This window comes from Lepisosteus oculatus, chromosome 1, assembly GCF_040954835.1.
Source record: "Lepisosteus oculatus isolate fLepOcu1 chromosome 1, fLepOcu1.hap2, whole genome shotgun sequence".
In the NCBI taxonomy this organism is placed as follows: domain Eukaryota; kingdom Metazoa; phylum Chordata; class Actinopteri; order Semionotiformes; family Lepisosteidae; genus Lepisosteus; species Lepisosteus oculatus.
The window spans coordinates 22,161,320-22,177,629 of record NC_090696.1 but is presented as its reverse complement, the minus strand read 5'-3'; the positions used below and the strand labels follow the sequence as shown (position 1 = coordinate 22,177,629).

Here is a 16,310-nt window from a genome sequence, read left to right as displayed (position 1 = left end):
TCTTGTTGCTTTTTTCAAGTACTTTTCTGCCAATCTTGGCTCATCTCCACCATATTCAGAATTTACAAAGTGGCAAGATTGCTGCTTTTTTGGTAAGCTTTATAGCTTCACTAACGCTACATGAACTACAGGTGGAATTGTAATGACAAATGGAAAGTGCTCGTCTGTAACTGGGAACTTTGCGTTTGGAGTGTAAAACTTAAAAAATGTAAAGGGATAAAAAAATGGATATTTAGATTATACTCTAAGATAAATGGATGCAGCGTTTAGGACGTGCTCTTTGAACCTAATTATTAGATTTGTCTTAATGTATGTTATGTATATATGAAAAGTGGTTATGAAATGATGACTAATTTTAGTCACATATTAGTCTTAGGCTAGTGTTGCCATTGATGACAGTACAACGTTCTGCATACTTTCTTAATGTTAATTGATATAAGTAGAGAAATAAATAGTTAGAAGAAAGAGATTTACTGTAATCCTGCATTACAGTTGGCAACAGTATAGGTAATAATGGCCAACTTGAAGTTTCTTATTTATTATTTATATTGATTCGAGCAGGCAGTTTTGTTCATTGTTTATTATTCCATTGTGACCTTGGTTCTTGTTGTCCCACTGTTTGTAATGAATGCATTCCCTGTTTCTTTGCTATTTATTCCCAAAGGTGTTACTGCCAGCAGCTGGTCTGCTGCAGCTCCAGGATGTGAAGAAAGCTTGTTGTGAATTCTTAAGCTCCCAGCTACATCCCACTAACTGCTTGGGTATCAGAGCCTTTGCAGACATGCATGCATGTACAGAACTGCTGAATCAAGCCAATACCTTTGCAGGTAAGTCCCACTGCAATCTTGTTAAAAAGTGTTCATTAAAATAATTGTGTGTCATTAGAAAAAGAGAGAGTCAACAAAAATTAAGTGATACCATGAATGCACATGATGTACAATTGAATATTTTGTGCATCTCAGTTGTGAATTGTAGGTCTTTAAGTCATTCCTTTTTATTGTCTTATTTTAGACCTTATTCTAGATAATGTCACAGACTAGTTCATACTCTAAAATGTCAAAAGAAATCCCTAACAAGATTTCACAAAGAAATAAGTAATTGAACACAAGTAGTGCTTTAGTTCCATGCCAGATTTAAACAAACAATGGAATTATTTGGTCCTAAAGTAGTATGTATACTACAAACAGCAAATTCAGATATCACTTACAATGTGGTCTTATATATTGACATTACAAACGTCTAAGGAATAAAAGTGGTTATCAACAGAGATTTTATTTTTCTGTGTGTAGTTTGGAGAAGAACCGATAAGGATAGCAGTAACTTAAACTGAAGTGGTACTCAAGGGTAACAAATGTTTTCTTAATCAGTTTGTTGGCCTACCTACGAGAGTGTTAAGACAGTAAGTATAACAAAGGTGAGACCATTAGAGTTCTGTACTGATAGTATGTTGTGAAAAGCAAAACATCTGCCAGATGTAGTGTAGCCAAGTTCAGAGTGATATGTCCAGGTAACATCAATATGAGCAGATGGGAAATGCTAAGCTGCAAGGAGATACCTGTGAAAATATCTGAGTTATGTTGGCATATAATTTGCAGATTCTAGATATTTGGAGAAGCAAGAAAAAGCAAACAGACACAGTTTTAGGATACATAGTTAAAAGCGTAGGATGTAAATCAGGATATGCTAAAATTGTACAATAGACCCGTAAGGCCTCATTTAGGGTTTTTTGTCCCCACATAAGAAAAATGGTTTTGCTTCTCTGGAATCAGTCTGGAGAACAGCAGTCATATGTGTTCCTGAGCTTTAAGGAATGTCTTACATTGAGAGAAATAATGGGAATGTTTTTAATCTTAAACTGAGAACACTATAATGAGACCTAATTTCACGCATTCAAAATCCTCGAAGTTGATAACAGATCATCAATGAAATGCAAACTGGGGAACACAAATGGAAACTGAGCAAGTATGTATAAAATAGAGAAAAGAGGGCACTGTTTCACACAGTGTTAGGTTTCTGGGTCAAGCTAACCACCACTGTATTGAGGATGATACCCTGAGATTTAAAAAAACTGCATGAATGATCTCCTCTCATTTGTCAACTGTATGTCCCTTCTATGTGGTATGTGTGCAAATATTTTGACACCTTGTGCTACTTAATCGTAAATCAAGCCTATATCAATTAAAATCTGCCAAATTTAAATAAATTGGAGTAGCTACTAATGCATTCTCAAAAACATGGGTTTTAAACCTACATTTTATGTTTTAAGAGACAGTTTGTAAGAGTAGCTTTGCAAGTTCTTGTACTGATTAATCTCAATTCTTCTGGAAATGAAATCTTCTAGCCAAGACTAGGTGTGATAATTAACAGAAACTGCTAATAATGATCAAGTTAAAAGGGAATTTGACACTGAATTTAATCAAGTGCAGATGAGTCCATGTTGTACCATATTGTTCACTTTAGTCTGAATGCTGTAAAATGTGTAGATTGCACTGAGAACATGAAATTGCAGCACATTATATGCTGACTAAACCTGAATTTTATTTAATTTACACCAAATTCTAGATAATACAAACGGATTTAAAGGTGGCATTTGCACTTCTTTTAGAGATGCTCTGAAAATAGTTTATGCTTTCATATCTTAAGTAAGACGAAATACATTACTGTAGACCTCACCTCCCATACTAATTGGTTAAATCGAATATCTAATTTTGTCACAACATTATGTTAATGCATTATAAGCTTATTATAAAAGCTATGAATTTTGTAAGATCATTATCTTGGAGGACCAATGAATTACATATCGTATATTCCATAAAGAACATACATTCTGTTGGGCTCCTGTCACGCATTAAATAACAGGCTATTTTAATAAATGTGGATTATCAGTGTACAAAAATAAATTGGGACACGGTGTTCTTTTGTAAGCTAACTTACAGGTTCTGAAAAGTAGTTATCTGTTCTAGAGACACAAACTTCTTGCTTTAAATGTTTTCAACTCTTCACATACCAAGATGCCTTTACCAAGCGCTGTTTGTCTACAGGTTTCCCTAGCAACAGGCTCTCCCTACAGACATGGCTGCTTAGAATGTACCGATTCTTCTAGCGATGGCTCTTTATTGCTTTCCTACTTGTCTTTCCACTTGAAATGGAGGGATTGAACACATGAAGTGCTGTTATTCTAAAACCTATCAGTACAGGAATAAAGGGTGACATTCTGTACTTTTGCCTCATATTCATCTTTTCATCTCAAATCCGAATAGCTGGAGTATACAGCAAAAATAGCAATTTTGACTTCAGTGTTTCAGTACAAATGGAGGGCACTTTGTTAGATAGTCCTGTAGAACATCTCCGAGATTTTGTATTCACATTAGATGGCTGAACTATCTACCGTTTGACATAAAAAATGTTTGAAAGCCGAAGAAAAATTCTGAACCATGCTGATAACCATTTAAAAATTTTGTTTTTGATTAATAATACTAATAAATGAAACCTAAATAAAGCTCTTCCTCATTTAATTTGACTTGTATTTTTAAAACGCACAGGTAAACTATTTTGTACCACAGTGTTGACAGTAATCAGATTCCATGTGCCCCAGTCTTCTTTTTTTAATTTAACTTATATTTATTCCTAAACCTTGAGAAACAGCTGTAGTATTCTAAAATATAACATTCACCTTGCAAACATTTGTGAACAGATTTTATGCTTTAAAATCATTCTTATTCTTACACGTCTGTGTCTTTGGGAACAGACTGATCTTATTCTGTCACTAACAGATTATGATGGGCGACGGGAGCCTGGTATCAGCTAACTTGCTTGCACATGATCAGTTAAATAATATTGTAACGCAACGGGGGCTCGGGCGGGCGCCCTTGCCGCATTAGGTCGGCCCCTGCACCGTCCGGGGCTCGAACCCGGGACTTCCGCGTCTCTCTGCAGCGACCTAGCCCCGTGAGCTAAAGAGAGATCTCTCCCCAGCCCAGTAGCTGTGGTCCTGCTATCACAGGGAAGGGCGGTGACGTCACCCGCTCTGGTACGCCGGCTCTTACACAGCGCCTGTCGGCCGTAAGCGTTACACTCTCCCCCGCTTAAATCGCCGTCCCCGGCGAAGGGCTATCCCGCCCCGCTTCTGACACCAATGTAACGCAACGGGGGCTCGGGCGGGCGCCCTTGCCGCATTAGGTCGGCCCCTGCACCGTCCGGGGCTCGAACCCGGGACTTCCGCGTCTCTCTGCAGCGACCTAGCCCCGTGAGCTAAAGAGAGATCTCTCCCCAGCCCAGTAGCTGTGGTCCTGCTATCACAGGGAAGGGCGGTGACGTCACCCGCTCTGGTACGCCGGCTCTTACACAGCGCCTGTCGGCCGTAAGCGTTACAATATCGTAATATAATTACTGTTAGAAACAGCGTTGGGAGTTCACGTCTGTTCACATGGCAGTTTCTCTTGCTTTACGTTTGGTTTGGTTTATTCAAATATGAATTTGGTTTTAGAAGAAAATATTCCCCAGTGTTTCTGAGGTATCTTTTTTCCTACCTGCATGATATTGCTCATTCACTCTTGTCTTATCCAGCAGAGTTAAGAGAAGCTTAAACAAGCCTTTTCTTTCTTGCATAAAAGCGTAATGCCTTACTTGCTGGTGTTTCTAAAACTCTTCTTTAAATGAAATTCGCATGTTCACATCTGAGCAGATCAAATTCTACCTGTAATTACAGTTGCAAGCATAGCCTTTGGACTGGAGAAGAAGCATGTATGAGGGTTTAAAAAAGAACAAGTAGAGGTGGATTCCATGCTGAAAAGAGAAGAAAGGAAACGCAACGTTTTGGCTTTGGGTGTGAGTGCCCGAAGAAGGCTCCACAGCCGAGACGTTGCGTTTCCTTTCTTCTCTTTTCAGCTTGGAATAAACCTCTACTTGTTCCTTTGCAGCCCACGCATGCTCACACAGTTTGCAGCATTTCTGAGAACCCTGGACACACTATCCCATCATTCACCTGTGTAGCACTCGGCCGATTTTGCCCCACTCGTTGGGGAATCCCAGTCACGGTGGTCACATGACCTGTGCTCGAACCCCTGATCACAAAGTCCAACCTGCACTCAAGCAAGTGTCTTTCTTGGCTGCACCACTCTGAAGCCCCCACAGTTACCTCTATTTAATTGAAAATTGAAAACATACCTTTATACCTTGGCTTTTATTGTCTGACTTCTTATTATGTAAACAATAGCTTTTCTGTAGTTGCAACTTTTTTACCCCTTTGTGAAAAGGGAATATAGGTCAGATTAAAGATTTTCTCTTTGGTCAAAACAGTTTTAACAATGAGAAATTGATAATGTCCAATTCAAACAAACCGTATTGATTTTTGTACACATAGTGCTTTGTTACAAAACGAAATACAAAGATCTATTGTTTATTTTTTAATTTACTTGTTCCTATTTCAGAGCAGCACTTTTCAGAGGTGGTACAGAGTGAAGAGTTTGTGAACCTGGGAATTGAGCAGGTGTGCAGCCTGATAGCCAGCGATAAGCTTACTATCCCTTCAGAGGAGAAGGTAAAAGCACTGATCTTGTCACATATTAGTTGACTAACAATTTTAAATGTATTAATCCTGTCAAAGATGGACACTAGTGACTGTCTACAGTCATAAAACTGTCCAGTTCAGATGTGCATTTGTTGTTCCCTTGAAGCTGCTATGGCTTCTGCTGCAGTTTTTGTTAATAGCCCGGCTTGATACCATACCACGAGTGACTTTTGGACCTTCTGGTCATAAATGGTTTACAAGCAATTTAGTGATGTCAAGATGATCAGAGGTAATAACATATTCCGTATGGGTTTTTGTGGACTATACAGGTACAACATGACATGTACAAACTGCATTGTATTTGATTTTTAGAGGTCTTTGGACTGAGGTGGGGAGGAACCAGTTCACCCAGAGACACGGGGAGACCATACAACATTTAGCATATGGAGACAAATTGTTTAACCTCAATTTTTTGCTTGTTTTGTTACATGACACATTCTGTCATTGACTCTAACACTTCACATTTTTCATAGAACAAAATATCCTACAGTAACTGAGAATGTGGCACTTTTTAATAACAATAACAAACAATTGTGGATGTCTGGCATAAACCATGCCACTAAAACTGACCTCTTTCAAGAAATGATAAGATTCATGGATCAGTTTCCTACTAGAAACTAAATGAGCTATGTGGGAGAAATGGCCTCCTGTTATTAATAACCTTTCATGTGTCCATAAGTTAAAAATCAATAAGAAACTTCATAGTAAGGCTTCCGTTTAACCTTTAAAGCTGGTTTTCAAAATGCTTCCAACAGGAATGCTCTTTTATGAAAGCTTTTAATTAAAGTTAAATTAAAGTTTTTAATTTTAATACATAGAATGTCATGAGTGAATAGGTAGAGGATACACTCACATTCTCGTGCTCATGCAGGAAAGCTCTTAAAGAAGTATTTTGATGAATTACAGGTTTTTGAAGCTGTAATTTCCTGGGTTAACCATGACAAAGATGTCCGACAGGAACACATGGCCCACCTTATGGAACATGTACGGCTGCCTCTGCTCTCCAGGGAGTATCTAGTCCAGGTACAGTTTATATATATATATCCCTCATGTTCTTCAGAACACACTTGGAAGAAAGAATAGTGATGATCTTACTTAGAGGAGCAACCAAATTGTTTTTGCAGAAATGTATTATACATTTTAAAATGCATGTAACATTAATCATTAATCTCCTTAAATATATAACAAAGCAATGGGATCAATATTATGTTGTAAGTTAAAATGCTGCAGATAGGCTTTTAGAACCTGTGCAAAAGAGATTAGAGCCTTATAATGATTCTGAACAACCCAGCTGATTTAGTTGGCAAGCAACATGTTGTAAATTGGATCCTCAGTTCGTCAGATTGTGCAACCAAAGGCACATGCAGTTTTTTTGCAAGCATCTACTTGAATGCGTTTGAGCTGGGTAATATAGGGAAATATTTTTGTAGAAGTGGAAGTGCTGGATAAAGGGATGTAGTAGGTTCATGAAAAAGATTACGTGGAGCTTCGGGGCAGCTCATTGCAAACAATTTCACAGAGCTTGCCAACTGACCTTTTCGATCCACTCCAGTTCAGTCCTTTGATACAAACGGGGCCCTTATTGCTTTATCAGCTCCTGCTAGTTATCAATGAACAAATTAGAAAGCTCAATGTAGAGATATGCTACAATTAAGTGGATTGGAACAGCCCCAGATTGAGTAGCCCTGGCATATATTCAGTTTAAAAAGGGAAATATTTTTCATTTATTCACATAATCTGAATGTAATACTAAGTCCAAAAATGCATTAGGATAATTGACTAGTGTGGCTAGCCCGTCTTTTAATTAGCTATTTCCGAATAATTTCTGCAATGCATGGAGCTAGTTGAGAAATCGCATTCAGCCAACAGTTTCACTTGAGCTACAGTTTTGATATTTTGTACCACCTGCAGAGAGTGGAAGAGGAGTCCCTTGTTAAGAACAGTAGTGCATGTAAAGATTATCTCATTGAGGCCATGAAGTACCATCTGCTTCCTGCTGATCAGCGCTCCATGATGAAAACTATCAGGACTAGAATGAGAACACCAGTCAGCCTTCCAAAGGTACAAAAATGTGTTTTTTGCCAGTGTCCTATTGAACTCAAAGAAAATAATTAAGGATATTGTTACAAGTTCTTGTTATTTTAATATTCTACCTTTGCTATAGAAAGCCATTGTACAGTTTAGTGTTTTTTATGTTTTTGCATTAAGGCTCCTTTGATATTGTGAAAGACAGTGGATTCAAACCCTGGTCCTGAAGGAGCCCTGTGCCTGCTTGCCTTCTGTTCCAACTCAGTTGTCAATTGCTTAATTGAATTTTCCTGAGCTAACTTGACTTCCAGATCTTTAGGAACTGAAAACAGTTAAACAGGTCCAAATGATCCAACTGTGAACTGACTTAGTGGTTTAGTTAAGAAACTGAGTAGTTAGAAGTTAGCTAGAAAACCCAAAGAGAGGGGTCATTCAGGGTCAGTGTTAGTACAACAGTACAGGACTGTTCATGTTGATTTAGATGGCAGTAGTGAAGCAAATACTGCTATTTCTCCTGCTATGCAAGAAAGGGTCTCTGGATTGTTTTGTTATTTTTGAAAAGTAACGCGTCTATTTCACAAGATATGTTAATAGTTCAGTAAAATTGGTTTTCAGTATGATTTCGGTAAACAGCGATTGAACTTAAATTTTCTGTACCCCTTTTTTATACAGGTAATGGTTGTGGTAGGAGGCCAAGCCCCTAAAGCCATTCGCAGTGTGGAGTGTTACGATTTCAAAGAGGAGCGCTGGTGCCAGGTCGCTGAACTTCCCTCCAGAAGGTGCAGAGCAGGTGCGTCTGCAATACTCTGCTGTTGGTCGTTTAACACCGCCTGGTCGCTTGTTGAGAATGTCCTCCTTTCAGTACTCCGAATTGAATCTTAATTTCTTTTAACCGAGAGGAGAAGAGTAGCGTGAGTTGCTTGAGACTGCGATTGCACGACCAAGAATAAATCAAGCGAGCACGAAGTGCAGTAAAGACTTATAAAAAACCTGTACCTGCTGTACCTGAGTGTGCTTTTGGGAAATCGGCACTTGCCAAGCAGTAGGCAAACTGTACCAGTGAAGTTGCTTTGAATTGAATCTTTGAGGCTTTTGACAGATCAGTGGTAAAGTGATAAGAACATGTAACACCTGAGAGATACTTTGTTATTCGTCTTGAGTCATTGGGTGAATTGTGCTGTGTTTTTAAGGTGTTGTGTACATGGGGGGCCTCATCTATGCTGTTGGAGGATTTAATGGCTCATTAAGAGTGCGCACGGTCGACTCGTATGACCCAGTCAAGGACCAGTGGACATGTGTTGCCAGCATGCAAGATCGGCGAAGTACTTTAGGAGCTGCTGTCTTAAATGGTCTTCTTTATGCTGTTGGAGGCTTTGATGGGAGCACAGGTATATTTTTCTGCTTTCTATATGTTAATTTCTTTGTTTTATTCTGTAATATCCATATAAAAACTGTGAAATATGGAGTAATCATTAAAAAATGTGTTCCCAAAAAGAGCTGCGAAATTCTCCTTGCTGTTACCAGGAATGGAAGAGGTGCACTCTAAAATGTAACATCGCATTGTAGACACCAGTGCTTATACCTGCTATAGGCATATTTTCAGGGTCCAATGCTGTCAAAGCATTTACCAAAGATATCAAAATGCTGTGACAAACTAGGTAAGGGATGAACAATACTTTTACATACATCTGGCACATCCCTATATAAAATAATTTAATTATGGGTATTGATCATATAAATATTTTCAGTTTCGGGGTATTGATCTCGGAGGTACTGTTGAAGTTTGGAATTACTGAGTGCATACCCTTCAATGGACAACAAGGTGAGAATAGTATTGGGAGAAGGAAGACTGGGATCTACATGGGGGATAAAAAGTTCTAAAGGAGCAGAAGAGCTGCAGCCTATGACCTATAGTGATTATACATTTATGTTTACTTTTATGGCTTAAAAGTATAAGCTTGGTTAAACCCTAATTTTATTTGTCATTTCCATTTATATTAACTTACCAAAGCTGAACATCTGGAGTGGTTCAGAACTAGCCTGCCGTTGCTGGTGCATTGTGGACATGGGAAACTACATGGAGGAGGATTTGCAAAGGAGGAATGTGTATCACAGTGACATTCTGTGACAGTGACCCACAGATGGTTGTTAAAAATATCAGTGTTTATTTGGAACTGAAAACAAAAACATTCTGCTAAGATATGTAAATTTAGGTTAACAATTTACTTGATCACCGCAGGCCTGGCAACTGTAGAAGCATACAACAGCAAGACAAACGAATGGTTTCACATTGTGCCAATGAACACCCGGAGGAGCAGTGTGGGAGTGGGTGTTGTGGGAGGTTAGTGACTAAGTTTTGTGTTCTGATGCTCTGTACAGACCATGTTCACTGAAACATGCTAGTCAGGACTTGCAAGGAACAAATGGCTGCTTCACCACTCAGCTATTTTAGATACAAAATACCTAGAAACCGATTCAGAATCCATAGTTAGATAATTCTGAGGACATTCATTTGATCACAGTTAATATCTGGATATTATGTTGCAATCATCATGTTAGGTTTCTCACAAGTTTGTTTTTAATGTGCTTTGGGGAGAGACATTTACATATAGAAAGTTTCGGTACTCTGAAATTGTTGCAATTTTTTACTAAAAAAAAACTGACAAATCATCTGTGTATTTCTTTTTCTCCCAGGGTTGCTGTATGCAGTTGGAGGTTATGATGGAGCATCACGGCAGTGTCTTAGCTCCGTAGAGGCGTACAATCCAAACACTAATGAATGGAGCTACGTCGCTGAGATGAGCACTCGGCGGAGTGGAGCAGGTCAGCCTTAGCTGAGATGTAGCTGTCTGTCGTCCTACCTGTCCAGCTAGGTTTTGTTTTACACTTTCCATTTACAAGGAAGGAGACCAGTCGAGGCTGACAAAAATCAACAGTCACAATTGAAGGTCTTCAGCTTTGATCTTGGTGGATGTTGTGCGTCTTTCCCAGTTTCTGATATTTTAGTAGCGAGGCTGGTCAACAAGGATTGTTAACTCCAATGCAATTAAGAAAAATAGTATGTTTGGTTTTTTTTTCAGATATATTGGTTTGTCCATTATATCTTTATTATACATTTGTAGAGGGGTAGAAAACCAATCAGCAGGACTGAAGTACGGAAGGTGTTTTGACATGAGATTGTAATGGGGGCGTAGCGGTGGCTCTGTGTCTAAGGATCCGCTCCTGTGACTGGAAGGTTGCCGGTTCAAATCCCGCGGCCGGCAGAGGAATCCTACTCTGTTGGGCCCCTGGGCAAGGCCCTTAACCCTAACTGCTCCAGGGGCGCCGTACAATGGCTGACCCTGCGCTCTGACCCCAAGCTTCTCCCTGTCTGTGTGTGTGTGTCTCAGGGAGAGCAAGCTAGGGTATGCGAAAAGACGAATTCCTAATGCAAGAAATTGTATAGGGCTAATAAAGAAACATTATTATTATGCTGTACTAATTTGTCACTAAAATATCAATTATTTTTTCTAGGTCTTCTCTTTGTCACCATCTGCAGGCTAGAATGCAGTATTACCGTCAGTGCCGCATAAGCACTCCAACTTAGTTTTAGATTATTGAACGGGGACAGCGCACACCTCTTTAACTCTACCAGAGCTAACTAATAAGCTAATTTACATCTGTAGTCACTGAGCAGAACACAAACAACAAAATACAAGATACTGACACAAAAAAAATCTCAAGGCATGTCATATCAAAAATATGAAGATAAATAATAATGATTAATAATAATTGCTTATACTTATATAGTGCTTTTCTGGACACTCCACTCAAAGCACTTTACAGGTAATGGGGTCTCCCCTACACCGCCACCAATGTGCAGCATCCACATGGATGATGTGACAGCAGCAATAGTGCGCCAGAACGCTCACCATACACAATCTATCAGTGGGGAGGAGAGCAGAGTAATGAAGCCAATTCATAGATGGGGATTATTAGGAGGCCATGGTTGGTAAAGGCCAATGGGAAATTTTGCCAAGACGCCAGGGTTACACCCCTACTCTTTTCGAGAAACGCCCTGGGATTTTTAATGACCACAGAGAGTCAGGACCTCATATTTACGTCTCATCCGAAGGACGGCGCCTGTTTGCGGTATAGTGTCCCCGTCACTATACTGGGGCATTAGGACCCACATAGATCGCAGGGTGAGCACCTCCTGCTGGCCCCACTAACACCACCTTTGAAATATATATTTCAAATGGTTAAGTGCACAAAAATGGCATTAATAAATTTAGATAAATTGCAAAATTCCCATTAGTGGATAGCCACTTGATCTTGATCTTTTTCATGAAATGAGACATCAGAAGGTGAATGATCATAAGATCGATTTGCTGTAAGACATGGTTTCAGTGCAGTTTTAAATGTTGGTATTGTATCCCAAAAGCCAAATCATATCTGGATTTGACTCGTTCAGTTAACCCAAATGGCATGGGATGGACCGCTGTTTTAACATTGTTGTACAATCAAGGGAAATAAAAGGGTAATAACATTAAGTCTTTGAAGCCATCATGAACAAAAACGTTAACATTTCTTAGAACAAACACATCCACCTATGTGTAATAAATACCTATAAAAATCTAGCTGTTTAATCGGATATTTGACATTGTTGCATTTTAGGTATTTGCTGTGGCGTTCTGTGGTTTCCGTAAGTGACCCTTTGTTCACCAGTTGAGGTGTTCGTGCTTGGGGCTCTGAGTGACTCCGTCTTTGTGCTCCGTTCTGCAGGTGTCGGGGTTTTGAAAGGATTGCTGTATGCTGTTGGAGGACATGATGGACCCTTAGTGAGGAAGAGTTGTGAAGTCTATGATCCTGCCACAAACTCATGGAAGCAGGTTGCAGACATGAACATGTGCAGACGAAATGCCGGTAGGGCAGGAAATATTTTTGAGGTTATTTTTACGAGTTGTTCTCGTGTAAGGAGTCTTCTAAAACAGTAACATGGAATAGAAGTCACATCTGTGTGTAATAAGCAATAATAAAGTAAAATGTTTACGGCGTAACAGTGGCCAATATTTTGTATACATGAGAACAGCAGTACATAATTCATATGGGTCAATTCTTTCTGGACTTTTTTTTTACATAAAATATTTACCGGAAAACTTGTGCATAAGATGTATATGTAAATGTCAATTTTTACTGAGCACTTAGTGGTTGATTTTCTTATCTTCTAAGTCTTTCTTCTGTTAGCTTAGGCAAAACTGTCTCAGTCATCACACAGGCCTTGTGTTCATGCTTTACTAAACCCTCCTCTGAAAAGCCTGTACCCCCAGTGGAACACAGACTGGTGAAAAAGCACCTCTGTAATCCATGGTAGTAACTGAATCCTCATGTACTCTAAGGCTAAATTAATAGATAATACTGGTGAATTTCATTGTCAGGCTCACAATAGGGATGTGTCTTATTTTTTTTAAATACAGTACATTATTACGCAGTATATTTTTCACGTCTCCAAACATCAGAGATTGTGGTTTAGCCTTTTGCTGTTCATTGGAGTGTGAAGTAAAATATGTCCACTATTAATTACAGTCTAGAAAGAGGAGAAGTTTCTGTTAGTAGCTTCAAATTCAAATATGCAGTATTTTGGCTCCCCGGTTCTGTATGTTTGACGTTTTAAATGCAATCCCGATATGACCGCTGCAAGGTCTAAGTGTGGAATGAAGGCAACATTGTCATCTAACTAAATTTAATTTATCGATTTCTCCTTCTTTAGGTGTGTGTGCTGTAAGTAATTTGTTGTATGTAATTGGTGGAGATGATGGGTCCTGTAACCTGGCGTCTGTGGAGTATTACAACCCAAGCACTGACAAATGGACCCTTTTGCCTTCTTGCATGAGCACAGGCAGGAGTTACGCAGGTAAAAGGGGAAGAGCAGTACAATTCAAAGAGGCTCACTGGGCATTGTGAAGGACACACAGATGATTTTGTGAGAACTTCACATCAAGGGATTATTGTTAGTTTACATTTACGGCCATTTTATACCAAATTAACAGTTGTCAAGTTAACTTTAGTGCTGTGACCTTTGTAACAGCACAGGAGGGATGAGAGCAACATTGCCTATTGAAACACCCACTGCCTCTTTCACACACTGAGACTACACCACTGATGGAGCGCTACAGCAGCTCTCGCTGATGAACACTGTAACACACACACGGGAAGCCGAGCAGCTGAGCACCATTACGTAGCAAGTCCCAGTTGTCATGTGTGATTCAAGCCTGCCGTACCCTGGTAGTGCCTGATCACTTGTGCATTGCCTCTTGGGGAATTCCTGTCAAAGGTACCTGATGGCATGCAAGATGTAAAGTGGATGTCTGGACATCAATCAGTACTCCAGAAAAGAGCCACTCATGAACCTCCAGTTTAAGGTTTTACCTATGTAAATATATGGTATATGGTTTCTAATTAAAGACAAGCTTAGCAGCTTTTCTTACATTTCTTGAAATGCTTATCTTTAATCTGGAAAATGATGCCATCTACTGAGCAAAATAAAACAAGGACTACTGTAATATTTACAGCTGATTTGGAGCTGCAAAGGAAAAAGTAGAGGTTTATTCCTCGCTGAAAAGAAATATGTATGCTTTATACATTTCATCATGGAATGAGTCTCTACATATAAGATGTCCTTGCAGACTTATTTTGGGGAGGGAATTTAAAATTAATTTTAGCCTCTTCTGAGGTACGCGACAGAGTAATATTGCCTGTTTTTTGCTATGTGATATGCTGAGTGCCACCAGGGGATAAACCTGAAATTACCTGACCGACCTGAAGTCGGTCAGGGCCTTCTCTGTTTTTCGGTAAACAGTAACTCTGGCACCTTGGTGGACTGTTAACAACATGACTACCACTCTCTGCAGTCCTGTGGAGTTTGCTGGAGACCCATGTCTTAAAACTATTAGTGATTCCAAATTGGATGGTTAAATAAGAAAATTAAGAACTAATTGTATTATGTCTGTGTATGAATCAGGCCTGTTACTTTTACTCATTTGGTTATTTGATGTTCTCTTCAGACTTGTAAGTTGTTTTAATTTCTTTACAGGTGTTACAGTAATTGACAAGCCTTTATGACTAGGTGGGAATTTACTGTCCTGAATCTGAAAAAGGTGGGCTTTTGCTGAACCAATCTGGAGGCTAAAGCTTCTTCATGGAACTGCTTCGTCCTGAAGCAGCGTGAAGCAGACTGTCGAAACTCTAACGAGGAGTGGAGTAAAGATATTGCACTTAATGAGAGCACTATATGGGATCAACCTTTACACCCACATTCTCACCTGTGAGAACAGAATTCTCTAAGTAAAGGTGCATTTTGATTGCAAATAAAATGTAACTAATACTAAGCTATGTTGTTAGAGGACCAAGGTGAATCCTTTAGAAGAAAGTTTAACATTTGAGAGGAGTTGATAAAACATGGATCATAACCATTGAAATGATGTTGTGCAACATTATTTAATACATTTAAATGAGCTAACAAGTGTCAGTCAGTATTCACAATAATGGAGGCCAGTTTATACTAGAGCAGGTGTATTTCTGGTTTAATGAGTATAAATTTGCCTTTTTAAGTTGCTGTACCTTGCAACATTTCTGGACTCAAGTATGAACTGTAGTAATGGCACGGTACTAAAAACAATGTCAACTATAACATATTCAAGAAAATAATGTATTTGTAGATATTTAGTTTTGCCTGACACTAAAAGTGACTTGTGAAGGGGAATGAAGAAAATAATAGCACATTTTAAAAAGATTTCAGATGCCAAATTTGTCCAAAAAAGGCAACTAAATATTTGCGTATTGTTACGTTTACTTTTTTCAAATCCTGGCCATGTTTTGATGCATTTCCTTTCTTTTTATCTAATGCGAATGTTATGGCATGCATTCAAAATGCAGTTTTATGTTGGATGCCTGGATTTGAAAAACAATCTGCATGTTGTCATAAACTTAATTTAATTTTAGCTGCTGTTTTTACTACTGCTGTACGTGAGTGAATACTGAATGTGATGTTCGAACTCACAGATTTGGATGTCTTCTGAAAATTACGATTTTTTCTTTCTTTCTGAACTATTATTCTTTTACTAAACCTTGTCTCATTCTAATATTGTAAAAGTGTCAGGAATGTTGTGCAATGCTTTATGAACCAATGTTTCATAACTGTTTTTTAATAATTATAATAAATATGCTTCTTGTATTTATGTTTGAAGTTTGCTTATTGCCACCACAATCACAATAATCTGCAAAACCGCATGTGATGTTAGCTCTTTACTTTGATAGATCAGTACGGCCGGCTGCTATAACATTTGAACGAAACTACAGGTGCTGTGAAGACGCAATCCTTAGAAAACCGCTTTCTAAAGCAGCGTCTAACGTATCTCTGAAAATCTTGTGTACTTAATTACTTAAGCTATCCATCTCAGAATTCATACTTAACGGCAGAGAAAAAGTCTTGGGAAAAATGCTTTAACGTGTGGGACCTTCATAATATAGTCGGTGATGTGACCTACTTCATCTCTCCCACATAATTCATTTTATTCGTTAAATAACTTTTTAATTGTGCTCTAGTCTTGAGAGAAAGAAGCCATAGCCATTAAAAAAAATACTGATGTTTTCTAGGCTATCATTAAATTCTCTTACATGTATAGCGAAGGAAGAAACAAATTGTAGGGGGGAAATTACATAAGAGTACACTTTG

General features: G+C 38.7%; 1 protein-coding gene across 3 annotated transcripts in view; it reads left to right on the top strand.

The window, feature by feature from the left end:
- klhl2 (kelch-like family member 2) overlaps positions 1-15,809 on the top strand; it is a 40,690-nt gene extending 24,881 nt beyond the window's left edge. The window contains exons 5-15 of one of the 3 annotated variants that reach the window (XM_006629427.3): positions 665-827; positions 5,430-5,539; positions 6,476-6,592; positions 7,481-7,630; positions 8,270-8,387; positions 8,788-8,985; positions 9,837-9,938; positions 10,292-10,420; positions 12,362-12,502; positions 13,347-13,490; positions 14,670-15,809. In XM_006629427.3, the coding sequence (XP_006629490.2) occupies positions 665-827; positions 5,430-5,539; positions 6,476-6,592; positions 7,481-7,630; positions 8,270-8,387; positions 8,788-8,985; positions 9,837-9,938; positions 10,292-10,420; positions 12,362-12,502; positions 13,347-13,490; positions 14,670-14,698 (1,401 nt within the window). In that variant the 3' untranslated portion in view covers positions 14,699-15,809. The other 2 variants (XM_015344497.2, XM_015344496.2) reach the window with 2 other exon arrangements.
- Positions 15,810-16,310: the final 501 nt, after the last annotated feature.